General features: G+C 41.3%; 1 protein-coding gene across 8 annotated transcripts in view; it reads left to right on the top strand.

Moving 5' to 3' along the window:
* Positions 1 to 24,205, top strand: part of ARHGEF4 (Rho guanine nucleotide exchange factor 4) — a 159,320-nt gene that overhangs the window by 97,335 nt on the left and 37,780 nt on the right. For all 8 annotated transcript variants that reach the window (XM_083615185.1, XM_083615186.1, XM_083615188.1 and 5 more), the window contains one exon: positions 11,116 to 11,249. In XM_083615185.1, the coding sequence (XP_083471311.1) occupies positions 11,116 to 11,249 (134 nt within the window). The remainder of the gene's footprint in view (positions 1 to 11,115; positions 11,250 to 24,205) is intronic.

The raw sequence follows: 24,205 nt of genomic DNA, 5'->3' as shown, positions 1-24,205 counted from the left end.
CTGGTTTAAATGAACCTATGGGTGGAGGATATTGGAGTTGGAGAAATCACATTGTAGAATGTGTGTTCTCTGAGAATCGTCCCCCTCCAAGAACAAGAACAACCAATCTCCTGAAGCTGAATTGCCAACATCAGCCTCAGCCAGCATGAACAAGGTTAGAGATGATGAGAGCTGCAGTTCAACACCTGGAGGGCATGCTAGGTACCTCTGCTTTAAATTATGAAGGGGTAGGCTTCTTTTCAGCTTAAAGGACCTTTCAGTGGTATTCAAAGCTAGTCCCCCTCAGAGTAGACCTACTGAGGCTAATGGACATGGCTAACAGGTTCATTAATTTCATTGGGTCTACTCTGTGTAGGATTTAGTTGCATGCAGCTCCCTATGAGGGGACAAATTGGGATTAGAATATGTGCATCTTATCCCCTCCCCCATCTTAGCCTAACAAAGTTTTAATGCAGGAATGAGGAACCTGTGGCCTTCCAGATTTTGCTGGACTACAACTTCTGTCATCGCTGACTGTTGGCCATGCTGACTGAAGCTGCTGAGAGTTCATGTTCAACAACTTTTGAAGGACTGCAGGTTCCCCATTTCTAGTGCAATATACTCTCTGGTCTGCTACAGTGATGGTTCTCTAGTGTCACAGAGTTCAGGCAAGTAGTTCTCTCTGTATGCAAGCTGCACCGGTGGTGCAAGGTGGGGCCTGCTGCCGGGGGCCAAGGTTTGAGTCCTCCAGTGACATATAGTATGATGATTGCAATATTATATGAGAGAAATAGGTTTTGGCATTGCATGGAAAGTCCCCAGTGGTGCATAGGCAAGGTCTTTGGGGAGAAATACTACAGTGAGTCATAACAGCATCCAAGGAGAGGAGATCAAGGTCTGCCTCTACCCTGCTTTCATAAGGTTATTTAGGAACAGTAAACTGTCCATCAGCAAGGCATCTTTTTTCCATTTTAAAAAAAAGATTATTGTGCCTTTTAATGCTCAAGGTCACCTTAATATGCTGTGGCATCAGCATGCCAGATGTTATTGTGCATAAAAATGAACATGCACAGGGACAATTTGATTTTATCTTGCCCCCTAAGCAGCTTTGGGATTATATCACAAAAAGCTCTGCTGTCCCTGCGTTTTATGCATTGGTATTAAAAGTGGGAGGATTCCAGGAAGTGGCAGCGTTCTTATAACTCAGATCATTTGTCATGTTCATACACATGAAGGTATGTAGCGGAGCGCAAGGCTGCTTAGTTGTGGCCTAAATCATCAGAGCATGCAGAGAGCTGTCTTCTCCAATGACTCTGAAAATCATTCTGCAGACTGATCAGACTTCAGAATTTGCTGGCACTTTGTGCCCTAGTGTTTCCAAGATATAGATTGCTTCAGCAAGTTTTTAATGGAAGATCTTAATCTCCTAGTGCCCCGAGCTTTGATTTCCCCCTTTCAAACCCAAAGTAAATAACACAGAGAGTTTTGAAGCTCTGTTTGAAATGTTTTGGCAAAACAGCCAGTTGCCCTGAGAATAATATAAACAGCATAAGTGCTGGGGCACAAGGTTGCTGAGCACCGGAGTTAAGTGTCAAGAACTGGATTCTTCTATCCTCTGCTTGTTTAGAAAGCCTTTATTCTTGGTGGAAACAGATGTGACGTGGGAGATCTCTAATAGGACCTCCTGAAGTTTTAATTCTTTTGTTTTGCTGTTATTGTCGTGTGGTTATTTGTTTTACTGCAAATTGTGACAAGGTCAGCTCTTGCAGGACTGCAGATTTTAGTTATATGTTTGATTTCAGGTGTGGTGCCCCTTTGGGAAGTGCACAGATTCCAGTATGGAGTCAAGGCATTTTTGCAGTAAAACTATGGAACTTGTTCTAACAGGAGGAAGTGATGGCCACCAACTTGGCTTTAAAACAGGACTGGAAAAAAATCAAGGAAGATAAGGCTCTCAGCAGCTACTAGCCACTGTGCCTATGTTCTAATTCCACTGCCAGAGGTAGTATGCCTCTGAATGCCAGTTGAGCATTGCAGGTGGGCAGAGTGCTCTTGCATTTATGTCCTGTTTGCAGGCTTCCTACAGGCATCTGGTTGGCCACTGTGAGAATGGGATGCTGGACTAGATGGGCCATTGGCTTCATCCAGTAGGTCCTTATATTCTTATTTTCGGGCTATTTAAAATTTAAATATTAATTTGTGTATGTGTGTGTTTAATGTTCACACGTGCCTTAACTTTTAAAAATAAGATATCATACCTCTTCTTAAAATGATATTGAAAGTCTAAATATGAATAGTAAAACAATAAGGGCTGCCGTTCTTGTATGGCCACCATACAGTGGTACCTCGGGTTAATTCGTTCCAGAGGTCCGTTCTTAACCTGAAACTGTTCTTAACCTGAAGCACCACTTTAGCTAATGGGGCCTCCTGCTGCTGCCATGCCGCCGGAGCCCGATTTCTGTTCTCATCCTGAAGCAAAGTTCTTAACCCGAGGTACTATTTCTGGGTTAGCAGAGTCTGTAACCTGAAGCGTATGTAACCTGAGGTACCACTGTATTGGAATCTGCACTTTTCCCAAGGTGGTTCTACATCTGAAATTGATTATAAATCTGGGAGGAGCACAGAGAGAAAAAATGAATCTGCAGCAGCACAACTAGATGCCTTCATCTGCTGCAACAAAACATGTCTCTCTTGCATCGCTTTCTACAGCCACAGCAGGCGCTGTAACTCTCTAACAGTTTGACATTACCCCCAAGGGCACACTTCTCTGTTGTCTCTTGAGGCGGATGGATGCCATCTCATCTTAACTTTCCCTAGCAGGGCAGGAGAACTTAAATAATAAGCTTTTAAATTTGCGTGTTATTGTCACGAATAATATTTGACAGCCAGTATTCAAATGTGGTCATTTTTGACTAGGAAGTGAACTTTAATCAACATACACTAGAGACATGAGTCATTTTGGGCAACAGCTGGTGGTGTTATGCCAGTGCGATAACTGTTCCTACATTTTTTTAAGTGTTCTGGGTTGATAATAACAGTGAATTAGATATTTTTTAAAAAACACCTGAATTAGGATGGAATTTGCCAAGGTATTTCTAGATATACCTCCATCAATGTAAAGAGTAGTAGAAGGAGGGCAATATACTCTGAGTGTCCCTTTGGGGTTAAAGCAGAGTAGTGTGATGCTATGAGGAGAGGGACATTGCAGTTTATTTCCCCTTGGGAGTTTCTGTGTTGTGATAAACAAAAACAGCAGCAAGCATTTCATCTGAGTGTCACTGGCCTGAACACAATGAAAACTGACAGCCACTCTTTCCCAAGGAGATGGCGGGGTCTGTAACAAATAAGAGAAAATGACACACTTCTTGGGTCACTAGAGCTCTTGATAGAAATGTATGTGCAAAAAAATCAAGCCACAAACACAGCACAGATAAGACTGGCCCAGAGAGAAAGAGAAATGGCTTCCCAAAAAAGAATTTTGGGAACTATAGTTTACCCACAGCAGAACTACATTTCCCAGAATCCTTTACAAACTACGGTTCCCATGAATCTCAGGGAGATGTCATTGTTGGTATATAATGGTTTGTTTGTAATTGGTTTAAAAGAATAAAAGAATTCCCTAGATGCCTAGATATGGGTTTGAGACAAATACTCTTTTGGGGAGAGCCCCAGCAAAGATTTAGAGTCACAAAACATGCAGACAAGTTAAGAGTGGAGATATAGCTTGTTAGACCTTTAAATAATCCCCTTTTAAGTTTCTTCCAAAGTTCCCCTTACTTCCCTTAGCTTAGAAAAAAGAGACCACATGTTTGACACACACAGCCAGTGTATAGTTTGATACACACAGCCAGTGTGGTGTAGTGGTTAAGAGCGGTGGACTCGTAATCTGGTGAACCGGGTTTGCGTCTCCGCTCCTCCACATGCAGCTGCTGGGTGACCTTGGGCTAGTCACACTTCTGTGAAGTCTCTCAGCCCCACTCACCTCACAGAGTGTTTGTTGTGGGGGAGGAAGGGAAAGGAGAATGTTAGCCGCTTTGAGACTCCTTCGGGTAGTGATAAAGCGGGATATCAAATCCAAACTCCAAACTCCTCTGATAAGTTAAAATGGTTTGCTTACAAACTCTTCAAAGGTCAGATTCGTGTGCTTTTCCAAGAAACGACAGACAGTTTAACTTAGTTTCAAGAAGGTAAGAGTTTCGAAATCATTTGTCTAGAAACACGAAGATGGCTTGGTAAAGCCATGTGGTCAAAGTTTGGAGCATCCAACTCAGACGTCCTTTCTGATTGAAATCACATGGTTGAAGAGGGTGAATAAAGACTTTGGTAATCCTCCCTCCCAAAGAGGCTGATATATCCCACTGTCATGTGCTTTAACTATATGGGGTGTACTCTGTCAGTGTCTTCTACTAGAAATATAACTTTTTGGGATACTAGAATAATCAGGACTGTATAGGAAATTGGTCTTTGACCTGATGGATCATAGACAGAGATGTAGAAGGCTGGAAAACCCCAGGGAAAACTGGGGAAGGGGAGGAAAAGCACCCCCCCAATTCATATCTCTAGTTACAGAAAATTGGCCTTTGAACGAATGTGTCATGACCAACAATTGCATCACACCAGTATTATCACCACCATTTTTGACATGTTGATTTTAAAAGAAGGAAGAGAGGAGAGAGAAAGTGGAGAATCTCAAACATAAGAGATAAAGCTTAAAAGTAGATAAAAAGCAATATGTAGCCTAAGGATAATATTTCAGTTCAGGAACTGAAATGGTTGAATACTGCTGCTTAGAGAGCTTTTATACCTCAACCCAAACACAGAAAAATATCATAAATAAAATGTACAAAAATTATTAGATGCAGTAAAATGTACTGTTGATTAAATAATGGGAATTTAAAAAATACTTCTTGATACGGGGACCATTTTTATGCACAACTATGAGGGAACGTGACATGATTTTTAAATATGAAAGTGAAGATTCTCAGATGAGCAAAATATGGCATAAATTGTGTGCAGGTAGAAATTCTTCTCCTATAGAAATGTTAGCATGTAATCCCTTTCCACTGGGAGTTACAACTCCACCCCTCACCTCTTCACAGACACAGTCCTGCAGCAGCTGCTTCCCTGGGCCCTCTTCATATTTGTGCAGTTGTTTTGTGAGGGAGCAAAAATGTGCGTGGCAAGTCCTTCTTTCCTCCCTGTCTCATGCCCAGTTCCAGCTTCATGGCTGAGTAGGAATAAATACTCAGGATTATGGATCGAGCAGAAATTTGATTCAGTTAATGTTTAAAGGTGAATCTACTAAACTGGCCCTTACCAAACAACACACAAACCAAAACATAGCTATGCTTCAGAATTCTCACTTGCTTGAGTTTTGTGGTTTAGTTCTCAAAAAAAAAAAAAGTTTATATTATGGCAAAATGTGCATAAAAATATATTTGTGCAAAGAACATACCAAAATCCATTATATTTGGGCACATTGCTTGCAAAGATATGTGCATTAGTCAAAACTGCATACAAAAGTATATTTCTTAGGATAAATTCACACCAAAATGCTGATGAGCTGCAGAAATGTGGATAATTGAATTTAAGATCGGAAAAATTAGAAACTAAAAGAACAAATTGACAAATCCTTCCATCCCTACCCAGGACAGCCCAATTCAAATACAACATTTTATTCACTGTACACCACCCTGTTTTTCATGTGCATTCTATTATCATGTGTTCCACATACATATTATGAAACACTTTTGCAGCTGTGTTTCAGTGTAAAAGGATCTGTAGAACAAGCAGGTTTCCTCATAACTTTTTTTCAAAGTTCATTTTCGTACAGTCTCACTTTGATACCTCAGGGGATGGGAGAGGAAAGCAAAATAATTGGTCTAGCTGATATGATTGCAAAACCTATTCCCTTTGCTGGTTTTTAACCCTTCACCTTTTAAAAAATATATAAAATATATAAAAGGCACCCCATATTTACCTTTTAGCTATAATTATTTTACACTTTTATCATTTTAGAAATGTCACATTCCTTGGGAATCCATAACTGCGCTTCCTTGAATTGATCCATTTGTATGGTTGGCATTTGGGAATTTATGCAAGGTGACATTCGGAGAAGAAGCTCATTTTTAAAAATAAGTTACTACATATTAATGAGCATTCATGCAGCCCTGAATGCAATCAGTGACAAAATTCAATTGGATAAGGATTATAGCCCCAAGCAACTTTTGTCGTTCTAACAAGCTCTGAATTTGTTTATTACAAAGGGATATCACAGACGTGGAGTTGTGCTTTAATTCTGTTAAGCTTTGATGAATGCCATCAAAGTTTCTACAGGAAAGAGAAGCAGACATTGCAAAAATAGTTGAGCAAAAGCAAGATTTCCTGCTTCTAGCATTAGGGCACCTGCTGGGCACAGGAAACAGACAAATTCCACATCTCAAAATCTACACTTGTTTGCTGTCTGTTTTCATTAGTGGCATCCTGTATGTTTGTAACGTCTGATTTTTGTGTTATGTATTACGGTAAATATTGTTAGTAACTTAATGCAGTCTGTACCAAATCCTTGCCCTTGGCCTGGTTAGCACTTCACTTTTGTGCTATTGAGCACAAAAGTTAGAATCTCATAAAACAGGCACTAGTTTGGCTGTGATGTCCATTCATCTTGTATGTGGCCATTGGGACAAATGGCTGGGTTCATCTAGTGCCCAGCTTTTGTTTTGCTCCTCCTCCTTTCCCTTCAATATGATAGAGGCTTAATTTTTTTGTAAACATTTTAAATATGATTGTGCAAATGCTTGTACACTAGGAATGCTTGAAATATGAAATATTTGTGTCCTGGGCTGTTGTTGAGATCAGATCTCACGAGAGCAGTTTTCAGAGGCTCCTACGAGCTAATGACCCACAGAAACATGACTATTCCTAATATAGCTGAAATTTTACAGCTGTACAGTTGTTAAGAACAATACCGTTTGTAACAGCTTACATGGTGTGATGCAAAATAGAAGTAGAAAGATAAAAGATGCCTATATTTAGGCTCTGAGTGGATATTTGGGAACAGACTGTTATGGTTACCACCCAGACAGCTTGATCATGACAATTAAGCCTACCCATTAATGGACTGTGGCGGTATACTCTACTGCCAAAGAACAGCAGAGGTAGGAGAGAACTGGAAAGAAAAAGCAGAAACTTATAAGAGAGCTTTAAAAAGATTTCAGTTCCAGACTAGAACATCTTTGGTCAGCTATGATAAAAACATTAGGAGAGGGATTTTACCTTTTTTACCTGGCTCTCAAACCAAGAATAATTGAAAGTGACATGTTTCACTGGGCTGACTCTATGGGTTGTATGCAACTAAATTTTGTTCAGAGTAGGCCCATTGAAATAATGGACCTAACTTAGTCATAGCCATCAATTTCAGTGTGTCTTCTCTGAGTAGTAGGGGTAACATTGAATACATTGCTATGTGTGTGTGTAGGAAGAAATGTTTACACATTTTGAAATTCTATGTAGCTCTACATATCTGAGCAAAAGTGTTGTGTATTGTATTTTGTGTTCTCTATCCAGTTTTGATCCTTCAATGCTCTAAGAACTTGAGGTATGGTGAATAGGCATATTTGGGTAATGTGAATATTTTATGGGGCAAAGGTGAGATCCTCTTCACAGTATGTTGGTCAGGCTCACAAAAAAGTCAGCTACATAAGGAAGCAAAGTTGGCCCTGGGCTAGGGGTGGCATTGTTGGCACCTGCCAAGGCCAACTCTCCAGCGGTTGTGTGTCCACTGCCAGTCTCTGGAGCCTCTTGACTATTCTGTTTCTCCTCCTCCTGCCACTGCCTGTTCACTCGCCCAATCTAACACACAACCAGGGAAAAGAGTAAGGAGACAGACCAGCATCTTCTACTTCCCTTGCGCTCTTCCTCTGGAAATAATAACAAATAGCAGTAGTAGTAGTCACAGTCCATCACACTTTTGCTGCATGAGAAGACTTGTGTGTAGGCACCTTATTAGAAGCTTTCATTCATTTAGCAGAGTTTTTGGAAGCAGTGGTCAGCAATTGAAGTTACTCTTTGAGATGAAACACTCACAGATGCCATAAAACTCAAGTCAAGTGATTCATTGCTTGACCGGCCATAAGTGCATCACAGTAGTACTATTTACAATCATTATAGTAATAGCTGTAACGGCATAATTAAGTTTCAGTCCCTCCACCTCCTCTTCCTCCTTCTATGCCCTTCCTATCTGACTGGGTTGCCCCAGCCACTCTGGGTGGCTTCTAACATGAATAAAAACATAATAAAACATTAAACCTTAAAAAACCTCCCTGTACAGGGTTGCCTTCAGGGCCCAGAGAAAGAGGGCAAGTGAATGAGCAGAAGTAGCATGCAGCAATGTGAAGGGGATGGTCCTCAGAGCAGGGACACTAAGATAATCTTTCTTAGGGACCCCTCAAAACCTGAAGACTTTCTGTATTTTGGAGTGTGGCTGCAGCTTATAAGTGTATTCTATCTAATTGGTGTAAAAGAAAAGTAGATTCTTTTTATTTATTTTTAACCACAAAGAGGAGAACAGAAGCTATGCAAGGAACTCCACACTCAGCTAGGAAGCTAGTGGCAGGGTGGGGACTGCTAGGTCTACCACAATACCTAGCTTCTATAGTTCCCTTTAGCCTCTGACATTCAACAAGCCCTGGAACTATTTTAGAGAAAGCATGCCTGCTTTAATAGATCTATGTGCACTGATGTGATTGCCTCTGACTGAAGGCAGAAATGAGGGTCTGGCATGATGTGTGTCAGGACCTGTTTGTTTACGCAATCAGGTATCCCTGGGTATCAGTGATTGAGCTCAGCCTCTTCCCCTCATGTATATACATGTTCAAAGGATGAATCAGAGGGGTTTAAAAAAGGTCAACTGGTAAGATCAAGAGCTCTTGTCTTGACTCACCTCCCTCATTGACTCATTGCAGATGAAGTCTTATTTACATTAGCAAGATTAGTGGATGAAAGCCAGTAGCATAGGGAAACATAGTGACCTATGATTGGCTGAAGAGATTCAGCAAATGGATGTGGTCTGAACACACTGGAATACTTTGTGTGTACACTGGGATTAGTTATTCTGGGAGTAACATAACACTGAGGTAGCAAACTCTGGATGTTGAGTTGTAAATACATAGCCAGGGAGATGAAGTATAGGAGGAGATGCAAGGAACTTTTCTCAGCTTTAAAGCATTAAGATCTTTAAACTTAACGCTTGATAAAACTGATGAGAAACTATTGTTTGTTTTTCATTTCACTGTGTTTGTGTGTGTTTAAACAAGTACTACTCTTCCACCACAAATAGTTGTGATCCCAATCTACTGAAATAAATGGAAGATTTGCCATTAACTTTAGGGTTGTTCTTGTAATGTAATGGGTTAAAAGTCTTCCCAGCCTCAGCTCTCTAGATCCATGACTTAAGTATCAGGGGCATAAGGTTAGTATTTCTGGGAATTCAAAAATAAGTCACCAGCTTTTCTTCTTACATTTTAAAAATGTTTCTCTCTCGGGCCTTTGACATTTTGGATGCTCTAATTTGTAGAAATGCAATGAAAATCCTTCTCTTTTACTTATTTTCAATGTGGCATTTGAACTGCATCTTTGGTGTTGCCGCAAGCAGTGGAACAGTTGGCAGAAACCTGCCACTGCTGCTTTCTTTTGCTAAGCTTGAGCAGCTATTACAGGGTGAAATAACATTTAGCAAGACTGCCCTGGAAAACTCACGCTGCTGATCCCTGAACATGAGTTAAGCTAGGCAAACAAATGTGTGCTTGGCAAGGACACAGATTATAGGTTACAAGGGGGCTTAGCAGAGCACATTTTAACGCAGACCACAACTTTTTCATCTAAGTGCAAATCATATATCAGTTGGGGGAGGGGACAGGGAGAAGGAGCAAAACAAAAACCCAGAAAGCTTTAAAGATGATGGGAGAGATTTGTCTTGAAGCTGAAAATTATAGAGTTCAGTAATGGAACAGGCAGAGGCGGCATGTAAAGGAAAAGTATAGTGAAACATTTGATGAAACAATAAAGTGTCATGCTGGGGAAAAGGGAACAAACAGCCTAGAAGGAAATACTTTAGTCTAAAGAGGCATTCTGCCCCTCCCTGTTCCCATCATTTATATTCTCAAAAGCTTAAGTCAAATGGTATGTTTGCTGCATTTTTTCCTAAGATTTTGACCTAGTTCATGGGTAGGCAGACTTCATGCTTAGAGGATCTACTTCTGTCGCTTGGAGCACTGGAATCTACCAGCCAAAGTCACAAAATGGTGGTTTGGGGTGCAGACAAAGTCTGCCAACAGAAAATGCTCTGTTCATTAGTGGAGAGCTATTGCAATCACTTACAAGCAATATCATCTTATAAATGACTGTAATTTGTTTTAACTGACTTTAATATTGTATTTCACCTCATGGTGAAGCATGGGTAAGAAATCAAATAGCTAAAAAAATAAGAATATATATGCACCCAGCACATAGCAAGATTGCAGTGAGTAGGAGCCAAGGGCAAATATGGAGGCAACAGGCAAAGAGAACCAGGCGGGATTTGGTGAGAGCTGAAGCAGAGCAATCAAAACAGACAGATGTTCCAGGCCTAGGTGAAGGGTTGTAAACAGGAGCTGTTGACCACCCTTTCAGCAGCCTGTTTCCTTTAAGCACTTAAGGGAACATAGAAAGATGTCCTATACCAAGTCAATATTGCTGGTCCATCTAACCCAGTATTGCTTGGACTTACTAGCAGTAATTCTTAAGGATTTCAAACGGGTCTTTCCCAACCATGCTTGGAGATGCCAGGAACTGAATTTGAGAGATTCTGTATGCAAACCATGCGCTTTGGTAGGGACCACTGAGACCAGAACCAAAGAAAGCAGGGAAATTTATGGCCACAGGTGAGCTGTATCATTCCAAGATAAAGCAGGGCTATTGCTGAGCTTCATAAATTCCAACAGGTCCTGTCTATTTCTCTTTTCTGTTAGACCTGGTCTGTTTATAGCCTGAAAATTTACATTTATAATAACCTTGTTTTGAACACACTAACCTACTGTGCTTCCTTCCATTCTGCATCTGGCCAACATTCCTGATTTTTTTGTTTGTTTATTATTTTAGTCATTGCTGATGGATCACTGGAGAAAACCAGTGATGATGTGGGAAGTGAAGAAGACTTGTATGAAGACTTTCGAAGTTCTAGCCATCGTTATGGCCACCCAGGTGGAGGAGGAGAACAGCTTGCTATTAATGAGGTACTGCAACTATGGGTTTCTAAGGAAAATAAGACAGAGCTATCATTTTTAAACAACAGCAACAGTGAAACTATTATGATTAACCAGGCAGGACTCTCTTTGCAGAAGATGCATTTCCTAGTGGTTCATTTATCTGTTAACTCCCTCATGTATGTGAATTTTAGTAGGCAGACTTGCAAAGGCAACTTCCTTTGAAAGAGCATACGGGAGACATACGATGCTTAAAAATATGTTTGCAAATTTTAAGGTGGAGAAGAAATGATGGAGGATGCATCAATAAGCTCAATCAGGCCAGTTAGCTTAAGACAGAATCATTACATCCCAGAATCCACCATTAGAGCACACCAGGTTGTTTCCTTTTAATTTTTCATATTTTGGAATTGCCAATTAATTGTGAGCATTTGTTCTGTGATATTATTTTATTATCCTAAACATTAAGTTGATGCTGGGTATTTTGGGTGATTTTTAATACATATAATTGAATTTTAGAATAATTTGTATGATCTGTGACTTTTTAAATAAATTTCAATTACTTTGAGTAGAAAAGTAGGCAACAAAGTTCTTCGGTCTACTAATATATATGAACCTAGCAGCTGGTATGTTCCATATTGTTCAATCAGAGCTCTGCCTGATGCACTGCTGATCTAGCAGTTGTGTGTGATTTTATTGGTGATTATTATGGGTGTGTTCAAAACTGATTCTTCAGCTCTTATGTTTCACTTTGTTGGGACAAGCAGCATGTATACTGAAGTTCTGCACAAGACTTCTTATTATCTTAATGTTATAGGTGGGCTAACCAGCAGAATGGTTAAACAAAATTTCAGAAGTGTTGTGCTACTGTGATCTTTGTTTACATGCATCTATAAGTGCACAGATAGGTCGTTCAACTCAGACCAACTTCCTTTGCACTCATTGGATGGCATGGGACTTGGCTGTGCTTCCACTATTTGATCAGGAAGAGAGGTCCTCTCATATTTACTGAGGACCTCTCTGTCTTTCTTTCGGAAGCAACTTTGAATGCACCTTCCAGAAAATATTTGGCCTGGATACATAGTGATTATGATGATTTCCTGTAGAACTGCAGACTTTGCTTGGTGATTTTTCCTCCTGAAAAGTGTTCCGTTCATTATTAAAACTGCTTTCAAGTCACCATCTAGGATCAAGGATTAAATATGCTTTTTTATTCAGTGAAGATAGTTTCTGTACACTTTTTCCATTTGTATTTCCTTCCCTTCCTTATTCAAAATACTAATGACGAAAGAAATAGTATGTTTAAGGAAGAACGATGGTTATGTATGTATTGAAATACTGATGTTGATTGCCTTAAGGGGTTTTGTTATCTGGTGCATTAAGATCAGAATGTTGCCATCCAACTGTGTTTCTAAGCCCACTCACTCATGAATATCCTACATTAGAAAATAGCAATACATTCATTCTATAAATTAATGAAAAATTTCATTGGAGGGTATGAATGCTTGAACTATAGCATAATCTGCTCCGCTTTAGTAGCCTTTCCCCATCTTAGAATATCATGTAGGAATGAAAGCAGAGATAAAGTTTTGTATTTTACATAAGACTTATAAATGTTTATTAGCAAATTGTACACTGGCACATTCCAGATTATGAATAAAGCTCTCTGGTATGTAACCACATTTTTCTACTCCATTTCTAAAATATATAGCTCACAGATAATTCCCATTAGAAATTTAACTGCTGTGTTTTTACAGTATTCAGGTTCATGAAAGAATTTAAACAAGTATTGTTTCTATACAGGGGATATTTTGCAGATATTTAGCAGCAGCAGAAGAGGAGGTGTGGCTATGCCCTTTCTTTTAGATGGGAAGGCTTTCCAAAAGTTAGTTCTTTTTTCCTTTTAGCCCAGTTGCAACTAACACAAGTGAGTTTTGACAGAGAGGCTAGTAAAAATAAATAAATTTGTAACATGCTGTTGCCATGTATTAAAGAAAGGTGCAAGGGATATGAACCTGAAGGGCTGTTTTATTGTCGCTCCTATAATCCTCTTAGATTCAGCCCTTTTGCTGTGCAAGGCTGCAATAGCTATCAAAAATGTACCACAAAGGCTTGGGTAATAATTAAATGCCAGTGTTTGGTAAGGGACATGAAAATTAAGCCTCAGTCCAGGCAAAATAGTATGTTGTTATTTACTTGATTTTGTAGTGAATGGTTTGTTGTAAGCTCTGCAAATTGTAGTGGAAAGGCAGGGTATAAGTCATCATCATTATATAATTTGCTAATGTTGTTGTTGGTGTTGTTATCCCCATGGTTTCAGACCTCCGTTCTTTGCAAGAATAATTGAGAATGATGTGCCTTTTATGCCAGACTAATGGACTTAAAGGTACCACAGTAATCAGAAACCCACAGCAAGACCAAACTCTGCCTTCAGATATGTGGTTAAAATTTTGTGGTCTGTATGAAGACTGAATGTGAGGTCTTGTCTGATCTGACAAAGGCCCAAGAATATCAGCTGCCATTCCTGTCATATGGACACAAACTAGCTGCGCATTCAAAACTTGAGTTATATACACAGTATTTTTTGTGTGGTGGTGGCAGCGGGGGGCTCATCTGCCATGTTCTAGCCTCAAATAAAACAAAGTGCCAGAAATGGTTGGAGTGGCCAGGGACCTTATGAGTGACAGCTGCGATTCTCTGATTCTTTGTGCATTTGGGGATAATTCATCTGCCCTGAATTTGCAAGGTCAGCTGAGAAATAATATTGACTTTGTCTTGGCAACTGTGCTCAGAGTGCATGACATTAGACGGAAAGGGAAAGAGAGAGTTGTGATGTTTGTGTCCGCAAGGAAGGTGATAGATAATTCTGCAGCTGCTGTTTATATGGCAGTTCACCAGCAGGCACTTGCAGAGTTATTCAAAAGATACTGCAGAATGCTTAGCATCAACACTTAACTCTATAACGATGACTGATCAAATAACCTCTGCAGAGGTGATAACTGACAGGCTTATAACTGACACTTCCCTTAGGGGACACTTTAGAGAAATGCAGCAAGAGGAATGGCTGCTGGTTTGGGGTGGGGGGAGGCTCCTGTGGTTGTTAGTCAATGGGTTCTTATCACCTACTTTGGAGTTCAGAGATAGACGATGAGGTTGGATTCTAACTCCCATTGTCCCAAATTGGCTGTGCGGGCAGGGGCTGATTAAGGCACTGAGTTGGCCACCTCTGATCATTTGGCATGTAACATTGGTTCTTCTTTGCCCAGACGTCCAGGATTCAGAGCTAGATATGCCTTTGGACTTCATCTTAAGTACTGGCTAGCTAGACTGCCACTGCTTAAATGAAGATGCAAGTAATTCCTTATGAAAGTTCTCTTCCTCCACCACCACTTTCTGGTGCAAATATACTTGTGACAGGTCTGAAACTAGATATGTGAATTGACACTTCTTGCAAAGTGGCATGATATCATAAGCACAATATGGCTGTTTTCATCTGGCTATTTTATACTAATGGTATTACAAATATACATCCCAGTTATTTAACTGTAGCTCTTTGTTGATTTATTTCGTTTATATTTTGCTATTCTTTCAAAGAGCTCAAATAAATGCCTTTGACTCATTATCCTCATTTTGTCCTCTCAGTCACCCTATGAGCTAGGTTAGGTTAAGAGATAGAGACAGGACCAGGTCACCCAATCAGAGTTATGGCTGAGTGGAGATTTAAACCATCACTCTTCTGGTAGAAGTCAGCAGAGAGGGGAGCCTGCGCTGCACCCTAACCACCTAGCCATCAACACTGGAGTTGAGGGGTCAGAACTGCAGCCTTAGTGAATTTGTAAGCTTGCTTATTTATTTATTTGGAAAGGAACTGTAGATTATGTAATCATTGGACAACTTCCTTTCATATTGTACTTTTTTTAAAAAAATGCAAATAGCAAAATAAAAATAAAAATCCTGTTACTCTAATCTTGCATGAATATAATAAGAATAGAATTAGATATGTTGTTTTACATGAGGAAACATTGTGGCAAAACGTTTTAACCGTGTTTGATTAAGTACAATTTGAATTAATGGGGACCTGTTGATTTTTTCTTGTCAGGCATTTTTTTTCAGATTAATATACATACACCCTGCATTTCTCAGAGGATCCAGATGCTTCACAGTATTAACACCATAAAATAACAACACAATAATAATAGACACACACCATTTACAGTGCCTCTGGCAGGTCATCTGGTTGGTGAACCACAGCCCTGACCTTATGACTCCATACTTTATTCATAATGTCTCTGTTGCTCAGTCCGGTGCTAACAACACATTTAGCATGTGCAAGAGAGACCTGTCACAGTGTTTGTTTGGTTTTTTAAAAAAGAGAAGCCTTTTCAGATGGAATTTACAGCAGAGAAGCAGTGGGAAAGGGGGGTGCTTTACTCTTCCTAGGGACGCGGGTGGCGCTATGGGTAAAACCTCAGCACCTAGGACTTGCCGATCGCATGGTCGGCGGTTCGAATCCCCGCGGCGGGGTGCGCTCCCGTCGTTCGGTCCCAGCGCTTGCCAACCTAGCAGTTTGAAAGCACCCCCGGGTGCAAGTAGATAAATAGGTACCGCTTTATAGCGGGAAGGTAAACGGCGTTTCTGTGTGCTGCTCTGGTGCTGGCTCGCCAGAGCAGCTTCGTCACGCTGGCCACGTGACCCGGAAGTGTCTGCGGACAGCGCTGGCTCCCGGCCTCTAGAGTGAGATGAGCGCACAACCCTAGAGTCTGTCCAGACTGGCCCGTACGGGCAGGGGTACCTTTACCTTTACCTTTACTCTTCCTCATCTGCCATTCCTTTCCCCTAACCCATCCACCATACCTCTCCCTGCCTTTCAGATTTTCCTGTAGGGTTCAAAATATATTTTTGCCCTCTTGATGAGGGAAATCCTGCCCACCCTCTCACAGCTTTAATGGAAAGTATATTACAAGGAGGTTGTATGAGCTGCACACTGCACCACATAATTTATATTGCGAGATTGGAAAGCTAGGGCACATTTGCTGTGCAGCATCTTACAGTTTTTATTTTTTTAGTTCTGCTTTGGTAATAATAAGATTATTCTTATTTATTTTATTTATCGAATTTATATACTGCCCTGTACCCAGAGGTATAAGTTTAAATTGAATACATTCTACTAACCCATCAAATAAAATTTAAGTTTTTTAAAATCACTAATATGTTTCCTCAGGCAGTGCTGGAAACCCAAAGCTCCTAAGTACATTATGCATTTCTTCCCTTCGGAACTTGTTCAAGTAATTCTCTCCCAAACCTTTGTTGTTAGCTCTTTTTTATTTCTTTCTCGGCTCTTAAAAGTCCATACAATTTCACTCCTACATGAGCTGTGTAATCTCCCATAGTGCATTTTATACCTCAGCTCCTGCTGAGATACACCTGAAAGGTCTCTTGCCATTCCATTCCTGTTTCCTGCCCCCACCCCCACCCCACACTCCCGAAACTAAATCTGTGAATGTTTTCACTGATCAGCCTACCAATAAAGGCAATCCAGAAAAGGCTGGCTTCACTTCAAATCCCCCTAAAATCACTTCAAATGGCATGTAATTGCAGCTCTCTCTCTCTAGATGCCTCACAGCATGGGCTTTTGACGGGGGGGGGGGGGGTGTGCAGGGCGGTGGATCCAGCTGCCCAGAGTGAAATAGCTGCACTCCTGCTCTGGCAAAGGCTGAGTGATATTTGAAAGGGCTTCAAAATGGGCTGGGCTCAACAGTTTCCACACCAGCTGCCACCAGCTTGCCATATAACAGCTTAAAAAGAGGCCTGCTGGATCAGCCCAAAGACCAATCTTGTCCAGTGTTTGCTTGTCACATTGCCAACCCAAAAGGAGGGCCTGAACACAACAACACTCCCCACTAGAGGTTGGCGTCTGTCTCAAGAGACAGTAGAAGGCGCCTCCGGGGAGTGAAGTCAAACCATTGGCCTGATCCAGCACGCTCTTCCTATGTTGTAATAATATAATAATATAATAATATAATAATAATTTATTATTTATACCCCACCCATCTGGCTGGGTTTCCCCAGCCACTCTGGGCGGCTTCCAACAGAATATTAAAATACAATAGTCTCTTAAACATTAAAAGCTGAAGGGCTGCCTTCAGATGTCTTCTAAAAGTCTGGTAGTTGTTTTTCTCTTTGACATCTGGTGGGAGGGCGTTCCACAGGGCGGGCGCCACTATCGAGAAGGCCCTCTCCCTGGTTTCCTGTAACTTGGCTTCTTGCAGTGAGGGAACCGCCAGAAGGCCCTCGGCACTGGGCCTCAGTTCTTAAGACTGCAGGTGAGGTTGAAAATTTAACTGGGACTGCCATATTAAAAATAATAAAAGTTTACAGTATTTTGTTATCATGCTCTTGCGGGGGGGGGGGGCAGGAAGTGCCTCACTCAATACTTCAGTGACAAGGAGAAGTTTAGCTGCCGATTCATACACAGTGGCTTTCCTCACAAACTGTCATGTTTTTAATTTTTTCGGACAAGGTAGCGTTTCATTTCTCTCTCCCCCCGCCCCCCCAATAGAGGCTGTTTTCACACAAATGACTTGCCATGTGAAAAATGAGGTGGCAAGTCACTGTGTGTGAACTTTACCACCTCAGAAAGATGGGAATCCAGACTAGGTTTGAAAAGCAAATGAGCCTTGCAGCCTGTTTACTGGGAAGTAAGGCTGACTGAATTCAATTGGACTTTTAACTTTTGTCTATCTGAATCTGCAAGAATGTCCAGTAAGGTCCGACAGTCAGGAGTGCTAGCAACCTACTGATTTTCAGAATCTGGTTGGAAGGGTCTGGTTGGATTTTGCTGACACCCTGGGCTTGGGGCTGAGGTGACCAGATGCAGAATAGATTCAGGTAGGTAGCCGTGTTGGTCTGATGTAGTCAAAATAAATAAAAAGATTTCGTGCATGCACACGAAAGCTTATACCCAGAACAAACTTAGTTGGTCTCTAAGGTGCTCCTGGACAATTTTTTTATTTAGATGCAGAAGAGGAAAGTGTTTTGGCACTTTTATGTAGTAGAGGGAATTTCATTCACAACTATGTAAGATGCAGAGGCCCTGTCCTATTTTTCACATAGCTACCCTAGTACAGGGTGAAGTATTATGAAAACCTGCATGCCTGATTAGACCAGAGTTCATAGAAGAACACAAAAAATGAATATGTATGTGATGGCCAAGCATTGTATGTCTGTTATGTTTAGTTATCTTGTTATCTTGGTTTATCCTGGATTGTGAGGGTAAAAGAGGAGGCTGTTGTGTATTTGTTTTGTGGCACTGCCAAACCAACTCCCACACTTTGCTTTCACAGTGAAGTAAATTCTAATGTTACCGTTAGGCTTTTCATCTTTTCTCTCTCTCCTTGATCTGTGCAAGCAGATTTATTAGTGTTATTAATTTTTCATACCCAGATAAAGCCACTTGGCATAACCCAGTATAACACTGAACTGCATTCACTGGAGAGCAGGCTGTTTTGCTTATCCCAGCTAATAGATTGCACAGATCTTTACAGGCTCACGCACTATAGAGCAAGGCCGCAATAAAGATGGCAAATAATCTGGCACAAAAGCGTGTGGTGATTTAGGCACAATTCAGTTCATGAAAGCAGCACACAGTTGATTATGCATGGAGGCAGTATTTGCCAACCTGGTGCCCTACAGAAGTTTTAGGCTATTGGCCCAGCCAGTAGTCCAAAATATCTGGATGGTACCACGTTGGTAAAGTCTGTGGTAAGGCCCCTTTTGCTCAGATGCCTGCTTAAGTTATTCAGTATTGTTAAAGATCTCACTGTGGATAATCTTACTCGTTCTTGATCTTTAACATAGACACATGTCCTTATGAATCTTGTATTTTTTCTGGATAAGACTGACCTGGGCATGGTAATTCATTCCTTGAGAATTTCCAGCTCATATTGAAATGTTCTCTATGTAAACCTGACACTGCAAAGTATTTAGAATACTGTAGTCCAAAATGTAGTAGCCAGGTGCTGGTGAGATAGAGCACATAATCCCAATAGCATTTGCAGTGACTATTCTATTCAGGGCCAGTTTAAGGTGCTGGTACTTATAAACTTTATGGGACAAGATTGCCTTAAAGTTCCATGTGTTTCTTCCTGTGTGCCCTGTTCATCATGTGAGGCCCTTTTTGTATCTTGTTCCTGAAAAGGACACAGCTGGCAAGGCCTGGATCCAAACAATCTATTATTTAATTCAACTTTTGTTTATTTCTGTTTCTTTTTCCCTTTCAGTCTTCCCTAAATCTCCCCTTTTCTTTCACCTCCTTCTCCACCCAGCTTTCTGCTGAAGCCCACTAGAGACAAAGAGAATGGCCACTTCCCAGCACCACAAAAAAAAGGAAAGCCATCACTGGAAATGAGGATACAACACGGTGCCAATTTGCATATTCTCATTTGTACATATGGATGCAAATTTAGAAAAAAATACTATAATATAAATAGCAATGCATCTCCTATAAATAATCAGCTGGTAATGACTACCCCCCCCAAGGCTACAACAGCCCCGCTAACACAAATTTGGCAGGTGATCATGAGAGACAAGGCATTTGCTCCAGTCATAATGGAGTGTTGTCCCCAGCAAGGGCCTGTCACCATTGTTCTGTCAGACTTTTGGTGGTGGATAGCTGTTTTTAACATGGGAAGTTTTTAACGTGTGATATTTTACTGTAGTTTTGGTTTCAATGGAAGCCGCCCAGAGTGGCTGGGGAGGCCCAGCCAGATGGGCAGGGTATAAATAATAAATTATTATTATTATTATTATTATTATTATTATTATTATTATTATTATTATGATATCAGTTCATTGTCCAAAACAGGTTACATAAGAAAAATGAAATCTATAAAACCAGCATCAAAATCAGCTAGGGACAACAGGAAAATTGTGCCCAATGCTTCACATGCATAGTTCTTCTGGTGCAGCAGCATTTCTCTTTCCATCTCTCCCCCACATGCTCCCCAAATCTGCTCTGGAGCATCCCCCAAACCTCTGAAGCTGTTTTTATTTGGGGTGGGGATGCCTGGAAAATACAGGAGAGGGAGAGAAAACTCAATTGTGTGTTTGGAAGTCTTCTGCTCATGGAGCTGCATGGAGTGTGGCCCATAGTTTTCACCATTATTCAAATTTCCATCATACCCTTCATCTAAGCATCTCAGTGTGGTATATAAGGTTATTCACCCCGCTCCATTTTATTGTCACAACAACTTTGTAAGGAAGTTTATACTGAGAGAGAGATTGACCCAGGGTCTCCTGGTGAACTTAATGGCTGAATAAGGAGTTGAATCTCATTCTCCTTGGTTAACGTCTGATGCTTTAATTGCTGTACCATATTCACTCTATATACATATACATATATTTCCTACATATGTAATGAGACAATTTCCAGAGGATTTAAATTCCAGAGGAATTAAAATACCTGCAAATAAAAGTGTGCATTCACATGATCATGTTGAACATCTGTGTATGTGTTGAAAGTATTCTAATTCAATTTTCAACAAAAAGAAGAGAACTAAACATGGAGTACACTCAGTTCACAAACAAACAAACAATGCAAACATAAAATTAGCACAAAATAAAATCTTGATGACGTGCACGTGTGAAATGGCTGTCACCAGCCTTTTACCAGCTTTGTCTGATTTGCTATATTTGACCGTTCTGGGACAGGAATGTCCTGAGCGCTGCTTTGGTAACCTCAAGTCTGGATTGCTGCAATGCGCTTTATGTGAGTCTGCCCTTGGGCCTGGCTTGGAATCTCCAGCTGGTGCAGAATTCGGCAGCCAGACTGCTGATGGGGACACGTGGCTGACAACATGTGACACTACTGTTATAAACTCCTTATCTAGTCATTTGCAAAGGGTGCTCAGCTACCTCAGAGCCAGTTTCTAGTCATTGTGTTAATTTACAGCACTGTGAACAACTTTGGTGCAGGTTACTTTAGGAATAGCCTGAACCACTATATCCCAGCTTCATCACTGTGATTTTCTACAAGTGTTGTTTGTTCTCTGCTGAGTTGGCGAGGCTCATCTGACATCAACAAGAAATGGAGCCTTTAGTATCATGAGCCCAGTCCTGTGGAATACTCTGCCAATAACAATGCAGCAGGCACCATCTGTTTCATACTTTAAATGTCTGCTGAAAACTCTACTATTCCAGCTTATGGGCAATGTTTCACAAGGCTACAGGTGTTATACAAGCTCCTTTCAGACGCAGTTCCATGTACAAAGAATGCATGCAGAAAGGTGGCATTTTGACATGTTTCTTTCAGTTAGATGTTGAATTAAAGACACATCGTTTTGGGGAAGAACCTGCAGCTGCTGCTGCAAAGCTGCATTCTGAATAGATGCTTTCTTTTTGTGCAGAACAACAGCGGGAAAAGGCTACAGCTTAATGAACTTACAGCAATGTTGGTTGAACTGGTATGGTCTGTGGCAAAGGTGCATGCTCCGGCACTGGGGCAGAGGGCAGGTGGAGGCATGGCTGGTGTGTGCCCTGTGGGGTGTGGTGTGCATCCCAGGGTGTGGCACGCCACCTGTGGGGCCATGGTGTGCGTCCCGAGGTGTGGCATGCTCCCGAGGGGTGTGGCGCGCCACCTGAGGGGGCATGGCGCCCTGCACAGTGGGGGGGTGCACGGCGTGTGTCCGGGGGCAGCCGCAATGGTACCCCCCTCACCGATGGTGCCGGAGGCGGTGTGCTCCCCCCCCCGCCCTCCGCCAGTGGGTACGGTTTGACTTTTTTCTTTCCTGATAAAGTGGCAGTGCCATTGATTCTGTGTTTGCCATACTACCATAAAGTTTTCAACGAATATGACTGCACAGTGCAAAAAGTCAAACTTCACATCCTGAGCATGTACTGTTGCCAGCTTAAGATGGTTGCATGAGTCTTTTGTTGAAATGTTGATCTCTCTGTGAAAAACTGGTAATACTTTGGCTTTCATAACATTTAGCCTTTCCTAGACACAAGGGAGATAACAATCTGAGCTGGGGCAGTGGTGGGAGTTTGCATACTAAGCCAGCCTGCCTACATGTTTGTGCTAAGTCCCTAAATCAGATATGGTAGTCTGTTTGTTTGTTTAATTCCAAATGGAAATCTCCCTCAATCAGACCATGGTCCAGCGCCTGTCTCCTGAGTGGCTTGGAGTCTTTCGTACAAAGTCTTAAAAATAAAATGTGGAATATGCATTCTCTCCCACAATCTCCCAGGAACTCAAGTCAAACAGGATGCTTGTGTTGACTCTATGTCTTCCAAATCCCCGCTTTTGTGTCAGTTCACAAATATAGATAACTTTGGTGAGGACTTTCAAAGATTTATGGGCAAAAAGTAAATTATGTTAGCAAGGGAGAGAAGAGCGCAATCAGGCCAGACAAATTGTTCAGGAACAGAACTGGTCTCTCAACTACTAACATTTGAAAAACATCTCAGTGTAGATTAAGGAAGCATTGCCTCCCCCACCTGTTTCTGTATTACAGTATTATTTTTTTATTACTGTATTTAAAGCATATACACTGCCATTAAATCAGAAGTTACCAAGTTAGTGTACTGTATAACATTATAACTTAAGACAATGGGTTATCTGCATAATTGAATCGTGCACAAACTGTGGTTTTGATTCCTGCCATACATGCTTGTAATAGATGATTCAGATGACCTGGTTGCTATTAGTGTGGTGTGTTTGGGGGAAGAGTGCATCTGTCCTCCCACATTTTTCTGAGTAGCTGTGTGAATAATTTGCTAAAAATCATAGTGAACCTCTAGATTCAAAAACTGTTTAAACATTAAAAGCTTCCCTAAACAGGGCTGCCTTCAGATGTCTTCTAAAAGTTTGGTAGTTATTTTTCTCTTTGACATCTTGTGGAAGGGCCTTCCACAGGGCGGGTGCCACTACTGATAAGGCCCTCTGCCTGTTTCCCTGTAACTTGGCTTCTCGTAGCAAGGGAACCGCCAGAAGGCCCTTGGCGCTGGACCTCAGTGTCCGGGCAGAACGATGGGGGTGGAGACGCTCCTTCAGATATACTGGACCGAGGCCGTTTAGGGCTTTAAAGGTCAGCACCAACACTTTGAATTGGGCTCGGAAACATACTGGAAGCCAGTGTAGGTCTTTCAAGACCGGTGTTATATGGTCTTGGTGACCGCTCCCAGTCACCAGTCTAGCTGCCGTATTCTGGATTAGTTGTAGTTTCCGGGTCACCTTCAAAGGTAGCCCCACATAGAGCGCATTGCAGTAGTCCAAGCAAGAGATAACTAGAGCATGCACCACTCTGGTGAGACAGTATGCGGGCAGGTAGGGTCTCAGCCTGCGTACCAGATGGAGCTGATAAACAGCTGCCCTGGACACAGAATTGACCTGCGCCTCCGTAGACAGCTGCGAGTCCAAAATGGCTCCCAGGCTGTGCACCTGGTTCTTCAGGGGCACAGTTACCGCATTCAGGACCAGGGAGTCCTCCACACCCACCCGCCTCCTGTCCCCCCAAAACAGTTCTTAAATAAATACATAATAATAATAATAATAATAATAATAATAATAATAATAGATTCCTATTTCCAATCATAGGAATATTCTCATTCAGAGTATACAGAACATAGATGTTTTTATATATTTTACATGATGATTGAAAATCAGTTTTAGAATAGTTTTCTGAAACTGATGTACAATATGCAAATTCCATCTTGAAATTGGGTCTAAATGAAGATCTTTTGGCTACATACCAGCCTATTTTTGCTCTCTCTTTTGTTCTTCCCTTCCCCTGCAACTCTACTTTGTATAGCTTCCAGCCTCATTAAGAGTTCTGGACCCCCGGAAAGCGTGCTTGTTATTTTGTAACAATTGTGGAGGCTTTTTTCTGGATCCAAGTGGCTGTCTTTGCTTTTTCACTACCCAAGGCTGGCCAGGTTTTTCCTTTTTTCCATTGCTGAAGAATTAGGTTATCTACACTTGCAATTTGTAT

The sequence above is a fragment of the Podarcis filfolensis genome (genome assembly GCF_964270895.1).
Source record: "Podarcis filfolensis genome assembly, chromosome: 5".
Taxonomy (NCBI): domain Eukaryota; kingdom Metazoa; phylum Chordata; class Lepidosauria; order Squamata; family Lacertidae; genus Podarcis; species Podarcis filfolensis.
The sequence above is the reverse complement of the archived record's forward strand: the minus strand, read 5'-3'. Positions and strand labels throughout refer to the sequence as shown.